A 26,151-nucleotide genomic window follows, 5' to 3' on the forward strand; every position below is an offset into this window, starting at 1 on the left:
AGAAGAAGCACTTGTGAAAGAAGTCTTTCAGATAATTTTTTAGTTTAACTTTTAAAAAAATCTAAAATTAATTTTTGAACTAATTTGAAATTAAAGTTTTAATTTAATTTAATCAAAGAAAGGTCAAGCCAAACCGGCCTTGAACTTCAGCAGAGTCAGGACTTCATACTGAGCTTCATTTCAGAAAAAAATTCACACACAAGTGTGGTACCATTATGCTACTGAAGTAGGGATATCCCTTTAGCATTTGTTATGTTAATTATACAACTATGATACTAGTTAGATTTGGTATGCAGCTATCTCAAAAAGGCTATAATAATGCCAAACCAGCAAGATTCAAAACTACAACTGCTCAATGTTAGAGGTGTTGCACAAATGACAAGCTTACAGAAATATTAAGGAAGATCATGGCACTGAATTTGGGAATATTTTCAAGCTCTAGTTTTACTCAGGATAGAAAAGTTGCCACTGAATAAAATCAATTTATTACTGTACTTTCCGGCTTCTCATAAAGAAGGCTCCACATCATAGAGAAGCTGAGCTCTCTCTCCCCTTTTTTCCAAGAGAAGTATCTGAAAGGCAAGCTACAGTGATTGTTTCAAACAGCACTACAAAAAAAAACCAAAACAGATAGAAAAGTCGGTGTATAAAAATTTCTCACAGGAAAGGCATCCATCCTGGTTTGATTTTGTTTAGAAAAAGGCACTTCACATATTGCTAAATCTCTGATAGTGTACTTATCCTCTTTGTTTTTCTGTTCCAAGGATGCATTTCAAGGTGGTCAGCATGACTTTGCAAAAGTTCTTCGTACAGCATTTCTCTGTAACAAATTCTATAATTGCATATAGTATTTTAAACCACTTATTTAGAAGATTCATGTTCAAAGTAATAGCAGGTCTTCATACAATAGTTCAGTGATGATGGATGATCTGCCAAAAGCAGCACATGGCCTGTAGTGAGTTCGTGCTAATAAAATTAGCAGTGTGGATCTCTCAGAAGTGAGTCTTCAGTCTTTTGTTCTCCTCTCGCAGCCTCTCAATTTCAGCTACCAAGCTTTCATTTACAGAGTATCTTTCAAGTAAAGCATGCATTTCATTCTAGAGAAAAGAACAAAAAGCCCTAATCAGCGGTTATAAGGTTAATTATTGCAGTTTTAGTCTCTCTATTTTCATATCCCTTTTGAAAATAACCTAGATAATGCTGTTTTTTAAAACTTTATAAGGAATATTTTTATGCTGATGTACAGTATTTTGATCATTAATTCATTAGCAAATATTTTAAAGGATACCTTGCAATTCTTGAGTTTGAGAATCTGCTAATGCAGGTACCATTAAAATGTTCAGCATCAAGAAAAGGGCTTTTTAATGCAGATCAAAACAACAAAGACTCATAAAAAGACAAATTTAAAGAACACAGTTCAGTATGCATGCAGTACCTGTGAGAGAAGCTTTCTCTTTGAATTCCACCTGTCTCTTCCTTACCCCAGCTCTTGGTCCTGTCCACAGGACATCTGAATTTGTTTCCCTTTTGTCTTTTTCTAACTCCTGAAATATGGAATTCATGATACCTACCCAATGCATAACTTCCCTCTTTTATCAAGCATAAACCAGCTTAACAGATTCCAATTCATAGTTGCAATCTATTAATTCCCCTTCATCACACTAAATCTTCTCCTTTCTTGCTCTTAATAAAGAAAATTGATTTTCAGTTTTCAGAGAGGATGTAGGCATGCCTTGGTGTTACTGAAAATGAAAACAAACTGGGAAAATGTATTTCCCACCATGCTCTCTGTACATACCAACTGCATATGGAACTGCTTGATCATCTCCACTTGCAAATTCACAATATCTCTATGACATGCTTCCCTGGGGAATAATTTCAAAAGGACAACAATTTAGGAAACAGTAATTTGCTCCAATCCTCAAAGCCCAAGATTTCACAGTTCCTCACCTTTATGACACAAATCAAAAAACACTTCAAGCCATGAAACATACTCTTCTGTCACTTATTTTCTGCAATACTTTTCTTATGACATTGACTTTCCCGAGTACCATTTTTGGTTTACAAAATATTTAGGATCTTTTCTATTTAGAAATACAAAATAGATGTGATGAGATTGAGAGTTTTTTCTCACTGTGAACTGTAGGCTGTAAACTTCTGATTTTCACCATTCACAAGTATCACAGAAATTTATTTATCTGTAACTGAAGATAGAGCTTTGCAGTACATCACTTTCAACACTCTTGTAAGAGGACCCAAAACATCAGCTGTGATAAATGATACATTATCTTTAAGCCCACAGAATGCTCCAGGGTAATCTACCTAAGAAGTAGTCACAGTATTGTTCATGAATTGACATTTCATGGACAGCTATTCCACACTGCAAGAACTGAGCTTGGAAATACCCTTTGATTACTACACTAATACAGTATTTCCTGATGCTTAGGAACAGCAAGGACAGCTTACCACAAAACCCCCACAACAACAAAAAAAAAACCCCACAACAAAAAAACCCCACAACAAAAAAACCCCACAACAAAAAAACCCCACAACAAAAAAACCCCACAACAAAAAAACCCCACAACAAAAAAACCCCACAACAAAAAAACCCCACAACAAAAAAACCCCACAACAAAAAAACCCCACAACAAAAAAACCCCACAACAAAAAAACCCCACAACAAAAAAACCCCACAACAAAAAAACCCCACAACAACAACAGCAACAACAACAAAAAAAACCCAAACCCCACAACAACAACAACAAAAAAAACCCCACAACAACAAAAACCAAACAGGTAAGCTCTTCCCCAACACTGCATCACAGTATCACAGTGCAATTGCCTGACCCCAAACACTGTGTTATGGGTACCGAAAGCCTGAGAAATTAAGGTATCCCTTAAGTAGACACACAGAGATCTTAGTACATTCTCCATTCCTAAAAGATACAGCAAACCCAAAGGGAATGTATTCACCACTTGTTATTACCACAGGTTATTGAGCTTCAGAATTCCTATCGGAAGAAAACAGCCTTCAAGTTTATGAAGCACAGATGGAAGCAGGCAGCTTAGAAACCCAAAAAACATTAAGTTATCTCCCAAAGAGAGGAAGTTCAAGAAACAAGCAGCTTTTCAGTCCTTTCCTAAGGTTGCTTCCTTTTCCCCTATTACTTGAAGAGGAATATATTTCAGGCAAGAGCAATAAAAATCCTCTCCTCAGATTCCAGAGGGTGAAAGGTATTTATATAAATTAGAAGCTTGCAATGGCTTCCTTTCCCTCTTACTGACCTCAGTACAACCTTTTACATTCAGTTTGAAAGTAATCACAATCTACACATGAGAACAGGGCCAGCAGAGCCTGCCAGCCACTCCAGGATGTGTAGGTCAGGAGAAAAAGAACCACAGAGGTTCCAGATCTCAGATACTGGAAGCACAAGCCTGACGAGCATACATTCCAACCCTGGGATCCCTGAACACTGAACTTTGAATTAAAAATAACTGCAACCCATAGACTGCATCTTAAGTTACGTGAAAGTTACAGTTTTTAACCAGACATGTGATTATGGCCAAAAAAAAGGCCAGAGGAGTTTTACTATAATGTATTCTTATGTAAAGACATTTACTAACATTTAATGTATTTTTCTGCTGATGGAACAGCCATAGCACACAGCCCTAATAAGCTAGTTTTGCATTATTTTTTCTCTTCAAGACAGCAGTACAACCTGGGATTCCTTTTTCACCTCTACCATCTCGGTCAACCTGCTTCATTGTAAACATGGGTTAGGAAGTAACCTCCTAGATACAACTCTCAACTGTTCCATCTCCTTTGAACTCCACTCTAAATCCATGCTAACTTGACTTATTTCTTTCACAAGTGGAATGTTAGTTAGGTATCCACAAGCACAAAGTAATCACCATCATAACCATCACTTACAGAACAGACATTATGTCAAGCTTCCCCAGTAGAAATATGCACCTTAAGTATTTTACCTTGTATGTGCCAAGCTAACAACAATCAAAGACATTACAAGTTAACCATCTTAAACTCTCCACAATGACAACTTGAAATCTCTTTCTGCTGGGACAAGGATAGACAGAGAAGGAAAGAAATCAGTACATAGTTAAAACAGTAATAAAACCTCATTGTATTGATAACTTTACCATCCAAGAAGTACTGAAACACTCATCTGAAAACACGGTGGCAAAGCTTTGCTTTAACAACCCTCAGACACATCACTGTAATTAGCCATCTGAGCTATGAAAAATAAAGTTTCATACCCAGACTTCCAAGATCAGGGCTATTTATGGTGTCATTTTTCTAATGCAAATAGAAAATATGTCCAAGCAGATGCTAAAATGTCTTACTAAGAAAACGTCAATGAAAAAAAAAAAAGTGTTCTGCATGAATACCAGTACCTGAAGTCATCCATTGTTTCTTGTATCATATTCTGAATGAAGTTTATTTGGACTGCTGTCAGAGGTGCATTTGGCCTGCTACTTCCAATAGTTTCTACTATTTTTTCTGACAATGAACTGGCAACTCCAGCAGTAACAGGTGATGTTATCTTCGTACCTTTAAAGGTAAAACAAATTACCTTTTTTAAAATCAAAACAGAATAGAGTACAACAGGAATTTTATTAATCTCTAAGCTTGTCAATATTGTCTCAAATATTATCTATTAAAAAAAAAACAACCAGATTCAGAATGAGTCACTTTTCAGAGGTAACCAGAGATGTCTCAGAAGGGCTAACTGAATTTACAGAAGAATCAAGACTGGATGTTTCCTGTTTTAATAGTAAAGCCATTTTATCAGGTTACACATCAGTTGGCAATCAACCATGCATAAAATTGAGCCAAAATGATCAACTTACTTATTGAGGTAGTACCATTTACTGGTAAATCAAGTGCAGGATGGGACTGAATATTCTTCACTAGTCTCTCATTTGTATCAGGAGCCTTTACAACAGTGGATGATGATGGAGGACTTAAAGTTACAGATTCTGCACTTGATGAGCTCGATTTTGAAAGCTGACAGTAAAAGAATAATTATTTTTAAAAAGAAGATTAACTCTACTTATTACAATTATCTAATTGCACTTGAAGACTAAGTTTCCAGGAATGCATTTTCAAACCTTTTTTTTTTTTTTGTTTTTTTTTGTTTTTTTAGGAATCTACTCATGAATATAGGCTTTTCATTTTATAGCAAGAAATCTTGAAAGTTCATTGTTAAAATATTCAAAATTGGCTTAACTGCACACACACAGAAAGGAGTGCAAAAGGTAGGGGGCTTTTCATTTTCACATCAAACATGCTGTGGTGAAATTATAAACATTATTCCTAGCAAACTCAGACTTACAGAAAAATCAAACAGGGTCTCAGCAGAAGCATATAAAAGGTAGCTCAAGAAGGAAGGTGGAGAACAGGGAAAAAAACAAAGGGTGGGAATGACCTAATGAACAACAAGCAATCATCATGGTGCAATCAACAACCGATCAAGAAATTCCAAATATTCCCCAGGCTAGCTCAGTTTTGCTCTGTATACACTTTTATAAACTGATCTTATTTAAAGAGAAACATTTATATCTTGCATTGCTAAAGGCCAACACCCTTAAACTGAATGGAATTTTACAGATTTTTGTCAATAGTGGAAAGAGGGTTGTCAAAAAAGATGCACTGGAGGTGCTATTAAGAATTTTTTTCTTCAAGTAGTTGTATTCTGTCAAGATTCTAAAAGGATTACTTATAATAAGAATTAATATAGTATACCTGCTTTAAGACTTCTTTAGATTCTTGTTTTCCAAGATGTATTTTATTCATGTCAGTCCTTAGATGTTCTCCTTCTTCTTTAATTGGAGATCCCACAAGTGCATGCAATGAGCTAGGCTGTATCCCTTGTGCACTACTGCTCACTGGATTTCTTTTTACTGGTAAGGCAGTGGTGAGCTGGGGGAGATAATCCAAATTCGAAAGATAGGACTGATAACCCACACCTAAAAAGGAAGAGTGAAACACATGGGTCAAAAAGAAACAAGACCACAAACAATTCAAACCCACAAATAAAATGCCTGCACACCCACAGAACCCAAATTAAAAATAAATAAATTAATAAGTAAATTACCTAAAAATGCACACCATAAAAACTAAATCCTTAAATCCAACTTATGCTGAAACTTTCCTTATGAAAGTAAAAGCATTATAAGTCTCCATACATCACTATAAATTACATGAAGAGAAATTACAAAAAATAAAAATAAAAAAAATAAAATCACTCTAGGATCATGCTCTTGGTTTTCCTGTTACCATCTTGTGTCTTAGCACCTCAAAACATGGAGACTATTTCCAGACAAGTTCATTAGTTTCAGTGTCTACTTTCATTGTTTATTTTCAATGGCATGACAAAATTAGCATATAAGAACAAGTGTAGGACTCCAAAGGCAAGAAAAAGGAAAATACACTGAAAATATGTTTACCATCTCCTTTTCCTTGAGGATCTTCATTCCCTTTACTTGCAATTATATCTACAAAATATCAAAACATAGAAAAATTAATTGTTTATTAAATGAAACCTACATCAATTTTTAAATTATTGCATGGAGTTCATAATCAAAGACAAATTAAAATACTATCTAGGCACAGTGGTCAGTAAGATAAAAACGTCAAAAGTGTCATTCTGTATGCAGATGAATCACAATTTTCAAATTTCAGTATTAGCAACTTACCTTCTCTGACAGGAGAAAACACATCTCCTATACTACTTCGACCCAAATCACCCAAATTATTTAAATCTGCACTTTTTCCATGATCTGTTTCTCTAGATGGAATCACATCCAAGCTGCAACTATGGGGAAAGCCTTAAAAGGAAAATAACATTCAGTTAGCAATTTAAGTTTTCCAAAAATAACAAGCATTATCTCTAAGCAATCTCACAGCAAGCATGCTGCCTGGTAGGACTTTAGAACCTCTCTGGATTCCAGTTAGACAGTCAGCTTTAACTTTGTCATCTGGGATGTCATCACAAGTGAATATAACTAGAAACTAAGATACTTACTAACAAAAACATGATACAGTGGGATTCCTTTCCTCTTTTTAAAAAGCAGAGTTGTTAAAATGGAGAATGCTTTCAGTTTCAGATAAATCTACATGGTGGATGCAGCAGATTTATGGTGAAATGAAAACTAGCGAGTGAACCTTCTGCCAAGATTATCACATTCAGGTGACCAAAATTTAAATTTATATGCAAGTTCAGAAATCTGCTTCACTTGGGGTCATTAAGCATTCTAAGACAAATTCTATGGAACATCTATTTTAAAGGTTACCTGATGTCAGGATATTCTCTGCTTATTTCTAATATTAGAGAACCAGAGTGGGGTTACAGCTGCATATAAAAGAAGCTTGTTCCCAAGTCCAACCTTAAACCTCAATCCTGACCCAATCTGGGGAAAACAATTGGCTTTTGTATGCATGGTACTAGGGACATGTCTGAGGAACAAAAGCATATCCCAGTCATTATTCAAACTACAGTTTTTAGGTGAGAAATACATGGAGAAGTGAACTGAACTGCTATGACCACCTAAAAAACTTCCACAATTTCTCATGTTTGAAAACAGGACTGTAAGCAAGCAACTCTTCCCTCACAGAAGTCCTAATTCTGTAAGTGCCTGCATCTTGCTTAAGTTAAAACCTAGGCGAAGGGCATTGGTGCTATGCAATCCATCAATAAATCTCCTATAAACAAATCACCTGTGCATACAAAAGCTTTAATTTGTACCTCCTTTCATTACAAAAAAAAAACAAACAACCACCACTGTTCATAAAGCCTGTAATTCATTTTCTATGTGGGATTATTTGTTCAAGTGATCCAAATACGACCGTGTGGATATCTACAATTAATCATGTCTAAGTATTTACATCAACTGGATTTGTGTCAGCTTTAAGATTTCACTTTCAAATGTGTTAATATAGCACAATTTCAGCTCTTTCAGATGTGTCATATGTGATACATAGATAGGATTGCATTTGCTAGTTAAGTAAATACTTAGCATGTTGAGTCAAACTAGAAGTGTATTGTCAACCTGTACCAGAATCTAGAGGCTCTTACATGGAAAAAGCCATAAACAGGGTAAAATGTCTTTTGTCTGTTTTTCATTCCCAGTAATCTAAATGTAGTAAGTACTTAAACCAGAGGACAGCTGCTAAACAGAAGTTTATGGGATGCCAGTTCAAAGCACATCCAAACTTCTCATCACATTCTGACTTCATTTATACTGCTGTACTTGAAAATGCCCTGTGACAAAAAGCCCCAGTCCATTTATAAGCTATGTGAATAGATCTATTTATTTTTTTCAATATGCTCTCAGATCACTTTGCTGAATGCCCTTTATTTCTCCAAAGTTGAACCCTGTAATCAGGGTCTAGAAAATTATCATCAGAACAATGAAGTTTGTGGTCTCTCAGCTATTCCCATTTTTAAGTTTAAAGACTCTAAAGTATACAGAGGTCTTTACTTCTAAATTGAGTATTCAGTTTACTGAAAAATATTTGGTTCGCTGGGTAAGCCTTATTTTCTTAGAACATTTACTGACTACACAAGGTCTTATTTAAGGGGTAGCAGCCATTTTAACTTCAAATAAAGGTAACAAATCACATATTTTAATCAAAATAAAATTTTCCACACTATTCAGTAATGTTGGGTAGCAACACTTCTTCCATACATAGGAAGCATTTTACTTCACCTTGTTCTTCACTGCCTACCCAAGGGAGGTCATTAATACACATCCCTATGGACTGCAGTGGCTTATTGCCTAATTACTGTTGCTAAATGCATTTCTCCTTATTTAAAAAGGAAAGGGGAAAAGTGCTGTTGAATGAAAATGGATTGAGGATTTTTTCAACAATCAGTGTTACTGATTTGACCATGTTTTCAGAACTCCTGAATTAAATAGAAACTTTAAGAATACATTTCACACTGTGGAAGAATTTTAGAATAATGCTGAAAATTCTTATAAAGAACTTGTTAATTTCAGAAGCACAAACAGCAAGTACAGTTATACAAGTAATCATATTGCAACTATATTTAACATCTTTCCTACCATGTGATATTGGAAACATGCCTCAGACAAAAATACAGTACAGTTCTCACTTGGGTTTTTTTGACTAGTTGTTTTTTTTCCTGTGTTTTATTTTGTTGGTTGGGTTTTTTGGGGGTTTTTTTTGGTTTTTCACATGAGGTCTGTTACGCCTGCTCGTTAACAGAACTACAAACCAGCAGCTCTGCATTCCATACAGCAATTGTGTAGATTATAATGTGTTTTCTGGCAAGTCTGAATGCAAGAGACATCCCCAAAACTTCCCCCATGGAGGTTTCTCCTTTAAAGTTTAAATACACACCAGTGCTTCAAGTCTATAATTTTAGATTTCATGTCTAAAGCTTGTGCTAGGACCCATAATGCAGTACAGTTCTTTCAAACAAATGCCCTTCCCTCAGTGAAGTTTTTACACTTTCAACAGTCAATGTATCAACTATTCCCTCCATCTTCTACATAATACCAAATATAATTACAAAAGCAGGAAACAGACACTACCTGTTTTCTCCTGAAAAACTTCTCCCTTACTCTCATTTGACAATGTCACATGAGATGAAACTGCTGCTGGAGCAAGAGAGGCAACATTTTTTATGCCAGCATTTTGAATACTTCCAAGATGACTACCAGCTTTGACATCTACTTTTTTAGGTGCAGGCTTATTTGAAGAACCTGTAGGGTTAGACTGAAGAAAAAAATAGAACAAGTCAAGAAGAGTGACTAGTACTTCAGCTAGAAGTAAAAATTAAAGGCAATATTCTGTTACAAAATATTTTCTAAATTCAGTTCTAGTTGCAAAGGTTCTCTATATGATAAGCCTTTACAAAGATAAAAAAAGTATCTTAATGTAACCCAAAGAACATGGGAAACAACTGTATTATTATATGAATACTGTTAATTACATGGACCTGTAAAAAATAGCAACAGAACATGAAATAACAATGGAGCAACCTGGAATGAACCAATTTTCATCCTAGGTTATTGCATAAAAAAAAAAAATGAGATCACATTATTAGGGACTCCAAATCGTAAAGGAATAGACAACCACTCAGAGCTGTTAAGTATACTAGGAAAGGAAAGTCTGAGTGGTAAATAATGAACTTAAGAGGTTCTCTTCATCTCCACTGAGTAAAATGTACAGGGTTTCCTGACAGAGCTGAGTCTAATTAAGTCTTGGAAGAACCTCTTAAACATTCTCTGCTATTTAATCAGTTTCTACACCATTTATATATGCCTGCAAAAGACCATATAAGACCATGCAAAATATCTCAAGACAGGCAGTTCTACATCTTCTCCAGAAGCAGAAGGGCCATTATAGACCTTTGTGTAACTGCCTACAAATGAATACAAGATGCCTCAAACTGATCTACCATGGCAGCATGTTCAGATCAGGAAACTGAAGACTAAAGTTTCATTCATTTTTATTCTGAGGCTAGGGGGTAGAAATTCTGTTAAAACTCCCAAAAATGGCACTTTAGATTGAGCAGTTTATAACCTCTATGCTGCTATCAACCATTTTTATTGGCATCTATAACGCTTAGAAATTGTGTGCTAACATTTTTTTAAAACCTAAGCTTATGTCTTTCTTTCATTAATATGCATATTCAGCAATAAACAGGAAAGGTTTTTTTACCTTGGAAGAAGTGCTACAGAACTGAACACGTATGCATTTCACAGAGCCCTTGTGAGCAATAACTGTTTTCACTGGTGATGTCAGCTGTCTTAAGTCATACTGGTAGATTTTTCCCCGGGAACATCCTACAGCCAAAGTGGTACCATCAGGCATGAAGTCTACTGATGTCAGAGGAAAATCAGCTACTATTGTTGTCAGTAATCTTCAAACAGGAAAAAGGACAGGATAAAGATGCTTTTAGAGTTTTAAAGTTAGACTTTTCAAAAGAGTATCTAAAAAAAAAATAAAATAAAATAAAAAAATAAAAGCTTTCATAGTTCAGATATAAGTGAACAGTTCTACTTCTCCAGTGCCAAGTACATTCAGTAAAATACCTTGCAGAACAGTGGATTAGGCTCATACTAGAGTGTTCATGCTTAACAAATTGAAGACTGCATATGCCCCAAAAGATTTCAACAGGGCAGGATTTAACTGCCTTCATAACAGCTGTTCTGACACTAATTTTTTCAATGGTATCATTATTTCCAGCAGCAATCATACTGCATACATCATCTGATTTCCCAAAGCTATGAACTCTAACCTTTTCTGGGATCTTCAGGTCCCAGTTTACATTTCTTTACTACACCCCCTCCAAACTAGACCCAGATTCCTGCTTTTACTCAGCTAGGGTAAAAGCACAACTCACACTAGAATCAAAGTCCCATGAAATCATTTGTCATCCCACTCCTTACTACACAGCTCCATCACCTCTGCCCCAAACTTCCTGCTTTTTCATGCAATACTCTCCCATTTTTAAGACTCACTGTCTTAGTAAATCTGAGCACCTAAGAACAGCTGGGTCCTGTATCCTGAATTAGAAAATCTAATCCCAGGTGGCTGCAGATACCCATAGAAGCTGACTGCTCAGTATCAACACAAAAAGCCCATACAGAAGCACTTGGGAGCAGTCAATTACATGTTGCACCACAATTAGTTCTCACATGCCTTAGGTTTTTTTCATTATTTGTTTGTTTGGGGGTTTATTTGGTTGTTTTTTAAATAAAGATTTTAAAACATCTACAGAACAGGTTGTCCAGCAGTGATAGGCCAACCATTTCATCTGCTCTAAATTAAATATTAAAGATACTATTAAATGAAAGGTCTTTATTATACTCACTTTTTACTTGAAGTGTCATAGAGAATAATTCTTTTATCAAAACCTACAGTTACAAGCAGCAGCTTATTGACTGGAGAAAAGCAGATTTCCGAAGCTGGTGCTTTATGAGTATTTTCAAAATTATGATATGGGATCTGGCCATTTACATCCCACAAAGTTACATTTCCACTGTCAGAAACACTGCCCAGCAAGGATTTCTTAAAGGATGAATACTTCAAGTATCGAATAGGCTGTAAAACACACATAAAAAATTAACTGTAATACCACTATTAAACACCAAATTAAATTATTTTAACAATCAACCAAACATTTTAGGAACACAGATGTTATATCCAGTTAAAGCAGTGTACAAAAGCTGACCACTCTAAAAAACAATAGTTTAAAAAAAATGTTCATTTCACATTACAATGGTATTTTTGCCGTTGGAGACAGACTTTTGGGGGTTTTTGTACGGGGTACCAAAAACATTCTGGAAAGATTTCTTGATTTTTAAGCAAATGCGATGCCATCATAATACACATTACAAAAAAACCCCACACATCTAAAATTAAACGAGGGAAAAGCTATATCATTATTTCACTGGTTGGTCTCCTTTCACAAATGTTCACCTTATAACCAAGTACTCAAAAAATCAACGGAGTGGAATTCAGTCAATTTGATAAGATGGACTTCAGAGTTATGCAAAGATGTAGGTCCTGCAAAGTAGGCACCACAGAAGAGGATAACATGCCTGGTTTCTCACATGCAGCCTTTCTATCACAGAACCATATAATACAGGATCTTAAATTGCCTTTCAGAAGCAGGTATTTTTTTCCCCACGATATTCCTACAGATGATCTTTTAGAACCCTGTTGCTCTAACTACAGTAACAATGCCCAATTTCCACATTAATTTTTTTTTTACAGAATCAGAGAATTCTATTCTAAGAATTATGACCTACATTGCATATATGTATGCATTGCACCAATTCACTTCCTAGTGTTGCCTTTCCCTCTTTTAATAAACAGCCACCTCACCTTCTTTGAACCTTTACTTTTATATAAACATTAAGTGAAACAGTCTCCTAAGACTAGTTTTTCATTGCCATCACAGTCTGTGCAACTCCCTCAGTCCGAATCTTTCTTGAATACACACAACCAAAATTTTGCATGATCCTCAAAACATTTTCCTAACACTTCCACAATTTTGTACTGTAATTACTCATCCTGACATATCTTACACTGCGAGGTACATTTGTGTGATCCAATCAATTTTGGTTGCTCATTGCCATTTTATGATCAAGTTCAGAGAACCAGAGAATAGTTTGGGTTGTAAGGAACCTTAAAGATCAGCTAGTTCACAGAATCACAGAATCATCTGGGTTGGAAAGGACCTCTGAGATCATCAAGTCCAACCTTTAATCCACTATCACTGTGGTTACCAGACCACGGCACTGAGTGCCACATCAGTTTCTTTTAAAAACCTCCAGGGATGGAGAATCCACCACCTCCCTGGTCAGCCCATTCCAATGTCTGATCACCCTCTCTGTAAAGAATTTTTTCCCAATATCTAGCCTAAACCTCCCCCGGCACAACTTGAGACCGTGCCTTCTTGTCTTGCTGAGAGTTGCCTGGGAGAAGAAACCAACCCCCCCCTGGCTACACCCTCCTTTCAGGGAGTTGTAGAGAGTGATGAGGTCTCCCCTGAGCCTCCTCTTCTCCAGGCTGAACACCCCCAGCTCCCTCAGCTCTTCCTCACAGGACTTGTGCTGGATCCCTTCCCAGCCTCCTTGCTCTTCTCTGGACCTGCTCCAAGACCTCAATCTCCTTCCTGAACTGAGGGGCCCAGAACTGGACACAGGACTCAAGCTGTGGCCTCACCAGCGCTGAGTACAGGGGCAGAATCCCTCCTCTGGACCTGCTGGCCACACTCTTCCTGATAGAGGCCAGGATGCCATTGGCCTTCTTGGCCCCCTGGGCACACTGTTCCACCCTCCCTAAAAAGGCAGGAAGGCCTCTTACTAGACCAGGTCCCTCAAAGCTCCATCCAGCCCCACGTTCAATACTTCCAGGGAGGGGACAGCCACAACTTCCCTGGGTAATGTGTCCCAGTGCCTCACCACTCTCACAGGAAAGAATTTCTTCCTAATGTCTAGCCGAAATCTACCCTCTTCCAGTTAAAAGCCATTCCCCCTCATCCTTTCACTACCACACCCTTGTAAAAAAGTGCCTCCCCAGCTTCCCTGCAGGCCCCTTCAGGTACTGGAAGGCCACTGCAAGGTCTCCCCAGAGCCTTCTCTTCTGCAGGCTGAAGAAACCCAGTTCTCTCAGACTGTCCTCAAAGGAGAGGTGCTCCAGCCTTCTGATCATCTTCATGGCCCTCCTCCAGACTCACTCCAACAGCTCCATGTCCTTCTTGAGTTGGGAGTTCCAGAGCTGCTCAGAACAGTTCAAACTTCACTTGCAACAATGCAATTGCTAAATCAGATTCAAAGAATTGAGTCAAATCTGTGCATACTTACAAGAGTCAAATGCATAATCCTGACAACCCTGACAGTATGCTACTTCCCAAGTTTCCAGTTCTTGCCTAAACAGCTAAAGGCATGAAAGAACCTAATTTCTGAAAGACTGCTTGACAAGACAAAACCAAAACATTCCTCCTCCCAGAAGTGGGTCCCTTTGTCTGAGAAAAATCCAAGTGAAAAAAAAAAAATATAGCTTTAAGCTTAGCACAGTTAGAAACAGCAGACACCCAAGCTTCATATAGAAAAGCATTAAGATGAGATACTAAGCACAGTACCAACTCTACCACTAAATCATGTCCCTAAGTACCATATCTGCACATCTTTTAAGTGGTTTAAATAACAAAACCAACATGCTATCCAGCGTTCACTGCAGTGAAGTTAAAGCATACATAGAGCCACGATGAAAACTCACAAGTAAACACAAAGAACGATCTTTTTTTGTGCTACAAGGGAACAAGACTGCATGTACAGGAAGGTATGACTGCATGATTGGACATTCGGGCTATTTAATCCTACAACACATATATATAAAACTGTTTGATGCTGAAGTTCTGAAAAAGGTGAAAGTGATCCTTCATCACCCACAACAGAAGACAGATGAAGGATAAGCTAAAGCAAGGCATAAATCTCCCCAATTAGTTAAACACAAAACTTATCTCCTTTATAATACTCAAGTTACTTTTCTAACCTTCTCCCTCTGATTACAATGAGTTCCAAAGAGGATGCTAAAATCAAAAATCACCCTGATCAATTGTGTGTTCTCAAAGAAAATATTATCTTTTATGTCACCAAATTTAACATTATCAAGTGTGTACCCATTCCTGTTAAGCATTATTTCAGAGGTATGTTTCTTAAAGTTCTCTTTACCAGACTTCCCTAATTCTAATCCCTATCTCTGACAATCCTAATTATGTAAGCTTGTTTTGAGCTGCTACAGATACTAGTCTAGATCACGTTATGCAATTTATTTTTCATTTTCATAGATTTATCTTCTCTCTTACACTTTCTAATGTTTTTGTCTATCTTAGTGTCTTCTTTAAAAAACCCAAAATTATGATTTTTCCTTGGCATGAATTACACATAACTTCAGTACACCCCTAGTGAATTTTTTCCCAAAGCAGTTGAACTTCATTTACCACCTCCCATTCCTTTTTGTTAAATTATGGCTCCAGAAGCAAGAGCTCTGTAACTCAGGTTTTGAGCAGTAGGGCCTCCAATTCAGCCAAGCTAAAAATATGCCAAATACAGTTCCTTGGTCTTTGTACTGCCAGCAACAAGAATCCCAAGCCTAAAAGGGGTACAAAATTCATATGATTTAACTACAAAGCTTACTAATTCCAAGGAAAAAAAAAAGCAGCTACGGATGTGGAAAAAAAAGTGGGTGAAAAAAAGTGGGAAGGGGTCATCCATTTTCTCATTATTTGAGTCATTAATAATTTCAAGAATATTAGGAATGACACAATTATATGGAAAAAGCCATGTTTTGGAACTAACTTGTCAAGACTGAAAAAAAAAGAAACACTAAACCAGCAAGGATGAAGCAAGTTTCACTTCATCTTAGTGAGTACAACTGCTGATCTCTGGAAATTTTGAACACGCAGAACGAACAGAAACAGGTCTAGAACAAGGGGCTGACAGCACAAATAGAAAATTAAGCCCTCTTTGGAACATTTTACCAGTCACTATAGCACAAAAATCCAGTCTCATCATGTTGCTTTAGCTGGGGTTTGAGTAATTTTTTGTAGAAAATAAAGGTACATTTTATCTCTAAGCTTCAGAGCAAGACAGCCAAACAAGGATCTGTGCATTCCAGAAAACGGTTGCCCCATTACTAAGGACTACTTACAATCAGGCTTTTTCACTGCTGGAAAACAGGTGAAAGGCCCATAACTAAACCAAAAACAGTCAAACATCATTAAGAAATTGTACTGTCTTTAAATAAGGTAATCAATCTCCTCAAAACCTTAGTGAGCCTTATAAGTGAGAAGGTGGATGTAAACACAGTTGACAGTCTTTTAGAGGTATTTCAGCTTTTAAAGCTATTTCACTACTTGAAGTGACCAGAACTCACACTTCTTTACAAATCAACCAGCTGTACAAACAACTAAACTAAATCCTGTTGCTAGGAGAATAGTACCAGACAGTGAAGACTTGAACAAACATTGTGTTTCAAAACAAACCTTAATTCTTGCTCACAAAAGCAAGCAGATAAGAATTCAGTAGTCTAAATGAGTACCAACAGCAAAGACAAATTATGGGATCTGCAAACAACTCTGTGCAAGAACTCAACTCTAATAAAGCACCAAAATGTTGATGAATCAAAATCAATTAATAGAATATAAGCCAAGACTCATAAGAGAAGAAAATTGTTTAAAGCCACAAGATGCATTGCAACCTTGGGCTATTATACTACTTTTAGAGTCTATACAATATCAGAAATTAACTGTCAAGGAAACTAAATTCCATCATGCAGAATCAAACAGAGACAAGCTAGATTTTATAAGGTTATTGTGACTTCACATTCCACAACTGTAAAAAAAATTTACTAGGGAATGGTGACTCCTACTAAGCCAGACAGCTAGTGCCAGGATCCAGCAGGACAAGACACTGTTTATCTATTCAAGCTTACTCTTAGAAAAATGGGCCCCTAAACTTTCCAAAGACTTTCCAAATTTAACAGAATTACACAGGTCTTCAGCTATTTGCTTCACTGCACAATTAATCCTGCAGTTGTCTGTAAGTACCAATTAAAACCTAAAGCCAATCCAAATAAAGCTGTTTCTGCGCGTAAGAGCAAAGATAATTTTTATGATAAACAGGGACATACGAGTAGCCATTCTGTAACACCACTGAAGCTCAGATTCCACTTTAAATTAAGGCTGCCCCCCTTTAGAAAATGTTATAGACCTTTTAGAAAGTGAATAATAAGTCTATGCTTGCATTTACTTTCATTTAACACTTCAAATATCTTTACCCATCTTAAAGGTCACTCAGCTTTGCAGCACACCTTTTGATTTCATCTGCCAAAGTAACTATTCACTGCATCACTTATTCCTCACTACTTTTTGGTGGAAAGACTTTAGCATATCACACAGGTTGATGCAAATCAACCTAAGAAGCATTTTTTTAATTTTCCAATTAACTACAGACATAATCTCTGGATAGTTGCCTCAGCTGTGTAACCCAGGCATCAACACCTCTGTAGCTCCTGCCTCACATCCACGTCTTTCACAAGATCGTAACAATCAGCTCGGAAAAATAAAAATCCATCTATATAGTCAGTTCAAGATCAAACCAAGTATGAAGTACAATTTTCCTTCGCTTTGAGACTACGGTGATGGATCAAAGGCACTGCAGCACCTAAAAGCAGATATAGTTTGGATTTGATGGAGATTTTTCACCAGAAAGTATACCACAATTCCCTTGATGCTATGAAGTTGTAAAAGATTCTTCATCAGGTTCCATTGTTCATGCTAGACAGAAGAAAAATTGAACTTCACATTCTAGCAGCAATCTAGGATTAAAAAAGCTGTTGCAGGAACAGAAAATGAATGTTACAACTTTAGTATTCCCTGTAACACTAAAGGTCAGGTTTCAGACCAAAGCACCAGTTCTGCATCCCCTAGGCAGCTCCTACCTCTGTAAAAATGACTGATTAAAAAATTACAGAAAGCCCAGAATACTAAGACTTGGCTTATACCTAAGACAACATTCACTCTAAGAGCTCACACTGAAACTTCCAACGGGACAACATAGCTCATTTACTACTGCATATGTGCTTGTACCAAGGGAATTCTCCTAATAATACCCCCTAAATCTCCAGTATATTTCAAATCTGTAAGAAGGCATTGCAACAGAAATCCTACCAAGACCCTTAAGTAGTGCACATGTTTTTTTGTTTGCCTTTTGCACTGATTTCCTCTAAACTAATTATCCAAATCTTACCTAAACACCCAAGTAGGTACTCTAAAAATCTCACTGTTTTCCTCTTTAAGCAGCTTTACAACTTTAATCTTCAGATTAAATAAATTATTATTTCCAAATGCAGGCTTATATTCACTCCTACTGTGCAGATGGCTCTGATTACTTTGGATAAATCAGAACCCAGGCTACACAGTCTTTGTCTTTGCAACAACATAGATGAAGCAGTGCACTAAAATCATGCTTTGGTTTGTAAAGCTGACCAGGGTTTTTTTTGGTTCTAAGACGGGTGGAAATTTGCTCTTGAGGAGACAGTCTATAAAGTTAAATTTGCTGTAACTTTCATATAAATAAAGGTACTGGAAAAATTTGTATTTCCATGTTACCTATTATTTAAAACTCAAATACACACAACGGCCTGATTTTCCCTTTACCTAAATTCACTCTTAAAAATTAAAAGCAAATAGATCCACAAAACTTAAAGGATCTTGATACTTTCAATTTCTAAACACTGTGAATTAAAGCTTCATATCTGAAAGGAGCTTAATACAGGAAGCCTACCTGACGGCTTCCATAACCAAAGGGAGTACTTGACAAATTGGTGGTAACACTGTGTAGGATAATTTCACCACTCAAAGATCCAGAAGCAACATAGGAATCATTCCAATTGTATGTAACACATGTGACTTCATCTTTATGATCCTGTGGGGACAGGAGGTTAGAGGCAAAGGGTTAAAGACATTCAGGATAACTATATTGCTTTTGCAGAAAAACTTCAGCTTGATGGTTTTTTCTAACCATCTGTAACATTAAATAATAAGTCTTAAATAACATTTTTAAAGAGTTATTATGGAACATCCCAGAAAACATCATACTGAAGATCAGATATTTTTCTCACTTAATTGTTTTCAGATTGTTTTAATGAATTCATAAAGATGATGCTGTAATTATATGCAACAGTTTAATAAGACCACCAGAGATATCTACCACAGGTTAATGTAGTTTTAAATGTGAAGTCTTCCAGAAACCAGTGATATTTGAATAAACTGTTTATCTGACATACTAGTGTAAACTTTCCCTTCTGTTGCTTTTAACATTAACACATATATATTTACCAAGTAGCTTTTCAGTAGTCATTTGCAGCTGAATACAAAGTGAAAGACAATCAAGTACTTCTAGCACAAAAAGGAGAATGAGATTTTTAAGGTACTGTATTAGCTTAGTAATTTTTTTTAAATTGTAACTTTAATAGTATGAGAAAAAATAAGAAAACTAAAGTTTTATTGTCTCATTTAACTCTGCTCTTAAATGAGGACAAATCATCTACTAAAGGCATAATGGAAATATACAAGACCATCCTAAGTTTTATGCATCACAACAAGGTTTTAAAGAATTCACATCAGATCAGTTGAAAGGCAACAACCACATGCAGGTTCTGCATAATGTTACTTCTACTACAATATTCTACAAATACAAATGTGTTTTGTTGCTTGACATATCAGAAACAGGCATTACCTGAAATTCTGCCCTTGGAAAAAATCCCATCAGAATATCAATACAAGTTCTCAAAATAAGAAGCCTATTCTGAAAATTTAAACATGCATCACTATAGAATTGTACTCTGAAGACAAGATCAGTATAATTGCTAAATTTCCTATTTACAGCATAGAAAGAACAAAGACTTCAAAAAGTCACATGTGTGCTAGCTCCTATCTGAGAGCTTGATCCTACACACAGATAACTTAGAGAAAAAGTATTTTTAATAGCTGCCAGCAAAACCTGGAAGTTATGAAAGCTACAGTTCTTCCTCAGCCAAACTTACCTGAAGGCTACGGTAAACCTTTCTGGATTTCAGATCCCAGATATTAACACTTTTATCAAGGCCTCCACTCACAATATATGAAGAACTAGAATTCAAGCTCACACACGTCTGTTTTGCCTGATGGAGAAGGGAAAAAAAGGTGTGTAAAAAATAGAACTAAGGGATTTAACCAAATCTACTTAAAAGCATATTGATGTGTTTTCATCTTCACTGACTGATGAAACTATTGGTACGCTACAATAATTTCCCATCAAAAGGCATTTGAAATTCAGTCCAGTTTGGGCATATTTTTAACATACTTTAAAATATAAATACATTCATTAATAAACTCTGAAATGTTCACAGTTTCCCGTTTCCATTTCAAACTTTTTTAGTGACTTTTCCTTCAATATGACTTTTCCCTTTAAATTATAGCTGTCTAAATTACAATCACAGGCTTCTAATCAGGTACTGACTTCTACAAAGGAAATGCTAATTTTAGAGGAAAAACTCCTTCAAAGAAAATAGAAAATGTTGTCTATGTCATGTACTCCACATTCCCTAAACATTACAAGGAATATTATAGCAGCAAGCCTCATAATTCCATAAAGTGATTCTTTTTAAATAATCAACAGCTTTTGAGAAAGGCACCCAAATTAATGACAGACCTACACTGAGCAAAAATTATTATTCAGTTCTATCAAGTCAAAAATTCACTTTTAAGTTCCCCAGATTTGAATTAAGAAAAAAACAAGCCCACCTAATTACTAACATGGTAAAACTGGAAACGACTGCATTAGCTATAGAGCAGATTTAGTGAAATCTCCAGTACTAACACTGTACCTTTGCAAGTGTTTGCTTCAGCAACCTAGAAGCCTGGTTTGAACACATTTTCAGAAAATTTCCAGTCCAAATTAGCATTAAACAGCTATTCAAGGAGAATAATTAGAATCTTTTAGAACACTTAAGTCCTTTAAGTAACTATGTCAAGAGAATCTTCTAAAACTAAGCCCAGCTTTCTCAAGTTTATAATGCCACGCTCCTATTCAAGAGGAGAAAAAAAACAAACAACCATAACAGAAGCTCTCCTATTTCAGGTATTTCCAGCAGCTACCTCATGTACACTTCAAGATCAGCCTCCTATATAGACTTCCATGTTTTTCAACCTACAGTTCATAGGCATGTATAATTCTGACACATCAAGCTGGAAAATGACATTCAACCCTGAGCTGAGCTCTACTCATTAGATGAAGTTTGAACCACCAGTTGCATTGGGCACACCAAGGCTCAGCAAGCAAATTTCCCCAGCAGAAAGCTATCAGCATCTGGTGCTAACGCAACCACAATTTGTGTTTTCTTATGGGTAAAACTACTTTGGAAGTAATGTTCCCTCCACTCTTTATATGTATTTAATTATGCACAAGGAAATGTTTTTACATATATGCCATGACTCTAACAATACCAAAACTAAACTGACCCCAATATGAAGAACAGACGTGATGTAAACAGTACATAAAGTGGAGTGGGGCAAAAAAAAAAAAAAAAACAAACCAAGGAACAGCATAACTCATACTTACTCCTTCAGCTATTTCAAAGAGTGGAACAGGTTTGCTTTTACAGCTCGAAACAACTATTTTATCACCAGCAGCAGAAGCAGTGGCCAGGTATCTGTCTTAGTCAGAAGTTATGGACGATAACTGCATTACACTGGTGATTAATAAAAGCAACAGTAAGCTTCCCTCACCAAACAGAAGATGGATTGGTTAAACAGTCTAAAGTACTGTACCTTGAAGGGACCCAGAAATAGAAACATAAGGCTATTTTCCAAGCCTGCATTAAGAAGCTCTTGCATTAACTACAGCCCTTACTTCCTAATACAAGTCAGAGCAATTTCTTTCAGAGAGGAGAAAAAACTGGCATATATTATTTAAGAGCTCTTTACTGCTAAAGCAGCTTATCTAGTCTACAATTTTGTTTCCCCATCACCCCCAAGGAAGAGCCCCATTTATCACCAGAGTTCAAAGCAATGTTTGTTGCTACTAGCAGACTATGGATTTAAAGAACAATCCTGCCTGTGACAAATGTTGAAGAATTTCACCATATAGTTTCTAAAGTACAACGTTTGCTTATTTGTCTCCCTCTGTATTGAGAGAAGAAAAACAAAAACCCAGAAAGAACTTCTTAAGATACCAAGTACTTCAAAGATATAAGAAAACCCTTCAACATAGAACCACAGAGCAGCCACACAAAAAGAATTAAATAATTATTTAGATCCATGTCCTATACGTCTCCAGGCCAATGCCCATTGTGAGTTTAGATTTGCTTATTTAAGAGTACAGGTTAATTGGCTTAATTTAACACCGAAGAACTGCTAGGCAGATGAAAGCTTGCAATTTCTTTCATTATTTTAAGGCACCAGTTTAGCTTACTGAAATATACAGAAGCAAACACAATGGTAACAAATTAACAAAGCCTCAAACACACACAGTGTTATGGTATTTCATTGTTCCAGTTCCGGGGGATGAAGAGCAGAGGAGGCAGAAGCAAGCATGACAAGACAGACTGTCGACAGCTAAAGTTTGGTAAACACACTGTAACTGTGCTCCAATTCCTCTGCAAGCTCCTTGTCTAAAATACTGATTTGTGTTCTGATGGCTTGAACTTCTTTTTCATACATCCACTTATTTGCAGACCTAAAGGACAGACACTCAGAGCTTGCAGGACATAACAGTAATGTGCCAGCATCCTGCCTTTCTTTCACATCAAGATCAGACACTACTGCCTTTTCCCACGACACACAGACATACAAACTGTTCACTTAACACCTTATCTCACGATCCTACAATGTGCTTGCAAGACCAGAGCTGAGAAGACAAAATGGCCCGGACCTATTTTCATACCTAAATCACCACCACCCTATGGCTGTTCTCCTACACACCCAATGTCTCTCTCCTTCCTCTGTAAATGCTACAAACAGGGCAAACAACAGGGCCTACAAGAGTAATACATAAGCTTATGCTGTCAAGGACTGTGAAAATCAATGAAAAGCTGCTCAAGGAAAACAAACAAACCTTGTATTACCATTTTCCTTCCTACACTATGCATAGAATTGCACTACACTAGCAATTGCCTCGTTCAACCTTGTCAGTAAATTAAGCACTGCCTTGAAAGTAATATTGTAATCAGCTACTGAAGAAACAAATGAGTAAGCTTTACAGTTGGCAAGCAATTGAAGCATATCATGATCATTAAAAAAGTGTTAGCCTCCTAAAGGAAAACTCTTGAGAAGCATTTATCAGCATGAGTTTATTCTGTAAATCACTTCAACAGAGAACCACAAAATTTTCTTCACATTATACAGAAATCTATTTATGCAAGACTTAAAAAAACTGCATCAAGCCTGTGATTTGCAGACAATAATGTAAAAAAAAAAAAAAATTAAAAAAACCCCAAACCACTGAAATATTGCAAAACACCCACAAAGCTATGGTTGCACTGGTAAAGGATACTATTGCTGGCCCAACAGAGTGAGCTGACTGGATGCGAGGGTGCATGTGGGTTGAACTGCTCCAGCACAGTTAGAGATGAGGAATCCCATATTTTAACATCATCTCCTGATGAGGCAAAACGTATGCTTTCTTGCATGGTTGCACCTGTCTTTGCAAAAAATAAGTTAAAAAGTGAAAAGACATTGATAGAAAAAAAAATTAAAAATACACAACTCATAAAAAAGATTATCTATGCCATTTTCTGGACAAGTGGGACATTTATTTAGTTTCACAATTTTCAGCTGAATACACCGCTGAACCTGTAGATATTATACATTTTTATTAATTAAGTTCTTGAAGGAAACATATCTTTTCCTTCTCACAAAAGAAAATCCATCCCGTCTATGGTATCAAGAGACGAAAGCGATGTTTGCATCATCTCCAAAGACTTTACAGCTGCCTACAGCGAAGCCCTGGATATTTCAAGGACTCACTTCCCACCAGTAGATGGGGATACACCAGCTCGAATCAAACCGCCTGTCTCAGGGCAGGGCTGCAAGTTCGAACCTGACGGACCAGCGTTCACTTCACAATCCTACAGGAGACGCCCGAAAATCCTTTAAACTAAATCTTTTCGCACTAAAATACAGCTGATGATGATTCTCTTCGCAAGTGAGCTTATACTTAAAAAAAAAAAAAAAAAACAACAAACAAACACAAAAATAAACCACACACAAACAAGAAAAAAAAAAAAAAAAGAAACCCAAAACACAAACAAGCATAAACCCCAGCAAGAACAATGTATTTCCATTTCTTTTGGCAGACACCGCTGCAAGAGCTAACGCCAGGCTAAGCCCTTCCAGATTTGCAGAGTTTATTGTCAGCTTTTTACTCTGAGAAACTTTAAACTAGCAACAAGCAAGACTCAAAAGAAAAGCCCTTCCTTCACCTGAAAGCACAACCACCCTTCAGCCAAAAGTTTCCGGGATGATTCCGCATAGCTTTAGGCCGCTAATTCTCAGCACCGAGAGAGGTGCAGACAAAACCGGTCAGGAAACTCAAACCCCACAGCCAGCTTTGCTCGGCCTTTGCCCGAGGTATCATCGGGCTGACCATTCCCCCTCCCTCGCTCCTCCCGACTCGCACGGGCCTTCTCTTCCCGCTCCGCACTTCCAGCCCCGGAGGCCCCGAGATGAACCCGGGCGAGATGAACCCACAGCCTCGCCACCGCCCGGCCCTGCCCTTGGCCCCGCTCCCGCCATGGCGAGGCCCCGCTGCGGGCCGCCCCCCGCACTCCGCACCCTCCCCGCGGCACGTCGAGGCCCTCATCCTCCCTCACCGCCGTCGCCCACCTGGCAAGGCGGGCAACGGGACGACACCCGCCCCTTCCTTTCCTTTCCCTTCCCCTCCGGTCCGGTCCGGTCCGGTCCGGCGGTTCTGCAGGGATCGGGATCGGGCCCGGCACCCGGCGCCGCCCGCCCCGATTGGCTCAGGCCCGCGGGGCTCCCGGTTCTCTACGGGGTCCGCTCCCCGTCCCAGCCAATGAGCGCTGCCCGCGCGCCCTCACTCTCAGGGCCACTTTCCGCCCCGCGTCCAACTTAACGGCACCGTCCCGACAACCCCTGCGCGCCCCCCGCCCTCTCCTCCACCGGCGGCTACGGTGGCCCGGAGGGGGCGAAAGGGCGGTGGGGCGCTCCGGGTGCGTTCCGTGCAGACGAGTGGAGCCCCGGGGCACGGCTGCCGTGGGGCTGATACGGGGCCTTGGGGAGGCCCCAGCTGAGTCCGGGTGTCTGAGGGGGCTGCGGTGGGGCTGGAAATCTGACAGGTCACCGTAGCCAGGCGGAGGAGCGTCCCGGTTGGGGCCTCTGGGGAGAGGGGCGCCATCCGGGGATGTGTCGTGTCACTGACCGGCACGGAGCCCCTTCCTGGAAACCGGCTGGAGAAATCTTCACCAGCGCGTTATGAGCTGTATCATAAAATCATAGAATGGCTTCAGTAGGAAGGGTCCCCAAAGATCAGCGAGTTCTGAGCCCCCCGCCATGGGCAGGGACACCTCACACTGGAGCAGGTTGCTCCAAGCCCCATCCAGCCTGGCCTTGAACATTGCCAGGGAGGGGGCAGCCACAACTTCCCTGGACAACCTGTGCCAGGGTCTCACCACCCTCACACTAAAGAATTTCTTCCTAATGTCCAACCTGAATCAACCTTTCTCAGTTTAAAGCCACCACCCTCATCCTATCCCCACATACCCCGGTAAAAAGTCCCTCCCCAGCTTCCCTGTAGGCCCCGTAAGGTACTGGAAGGTCACTGGAAGGTCTGCCCGGAGCCCTCTCCAGGCTGAATGCCCGTTCTCTCAAAGGTGCTCCAGGGAGCTCCTCAAAGAAGAGGTGCTCCAGGCCCTTTTGTGCTACCTTCAAGAGCTCTTTGCCCTTACAGTAAATCCAGCTCTTTGCAACAGGTTTGTTTTGAGTGACATAAGGTCCAATGTTTGCCACATTTTCAGTTGAAAACTTGTAGGGAAGGTTGTGTTTTCAGTACTGAGTATAAAAGCATCCAGCACAGCTTCTTCAC

The 26,151-nt window shown here is 38.2% G+C and overlaps 1 protein-coding gene across 2 annotated transcripts; it reads right to left on the reverse strand.

Annotated features, from left to right (window-relative positions):
- Positions 1-462: 462 nt before the first annotated feature.
- On the reverse strand, positions 463-25,197 carry NEDD1 (NEDD1 gamma-tubulin ring complex targeting factor). 2 transcript variants are annotated; one of them, XM_071764444.1, is made up of 15 exons: positions 24,933-25,197; positions 23,602-23,745; positions 21,670-21,764; positions 20,114-20,230; positions 18,853-18,993; positions 11,868-12,097; positions 10,712-10,913; positions 9,580-9,763; positions 6,718-6,849; positions 6,469-6,516; positions 5,765-5,988; positions 4,870-5,026; positions 4,414-4,570; positions 1,799-1,865; positions 463-1,097 (listed from the first exon to the last, which is right to left on the reverse strand). In XM_071764444.1, the coding sequence occupies exons 2-15, from the start codon at positions 23,735-23,737 to the stop codon at positions 993-995; spliced, it is 1,995 nt and encodes a 664-aa protein (XP_071620545.1). In that variant the 5' UTR covers positions 23,738-23,745; positions 24,933-25,197; the 3' UTR covers positions 463-992. The 2 variants fall into 2 exon arrangements, with proteins under 2 accessions (XP_071620545.1, XP_071620537.1); XM_071764436.1 differs by having other exon boundaries at positions 23,602-23,749.
- Positions 25,198-26,151: the final 954 nt, after the last annotated feature.

This window comes from Heliangelus exortis, chromosome 1 (genome assembly GCF_036169615.1).
Source record: "Heliangelus exortis chromosome 1, bHelExo1.hap1, whole genome shotgun sequence".
Classification (NCBI taxonomy): Eukaryota; Metazoa; Chordata; class Aves; order Apodiformes; family Trochilidae; genus Heliangelus; species Heliangelus exortis.

Excerpts from the sequence above, each read along its gene's own strand:
- NEDD1 (XM_071764444.1), bottom strand. The coding sequence starts at position 23,737 with ATGCAAGAAAGCATACGTTTTGCCTCATCAGGAGATGATGTTAAAATA. Across the intron at positions 12,098-18,852 it reads TTGGTTATGGAAGCCGTCAG|CCTATTCGATACTTGAAGTA; the intron begins GTAGGCTTCCTG and ends TGTGTTTTACAG. Across the intron at positions 1,866-4,413 it reads GAAACAATGGATGACTTCAG|GGAAGCATGTCATAGAGATA; the intron begins GTACTGGTATTC and ends ATTATTCCCCAG.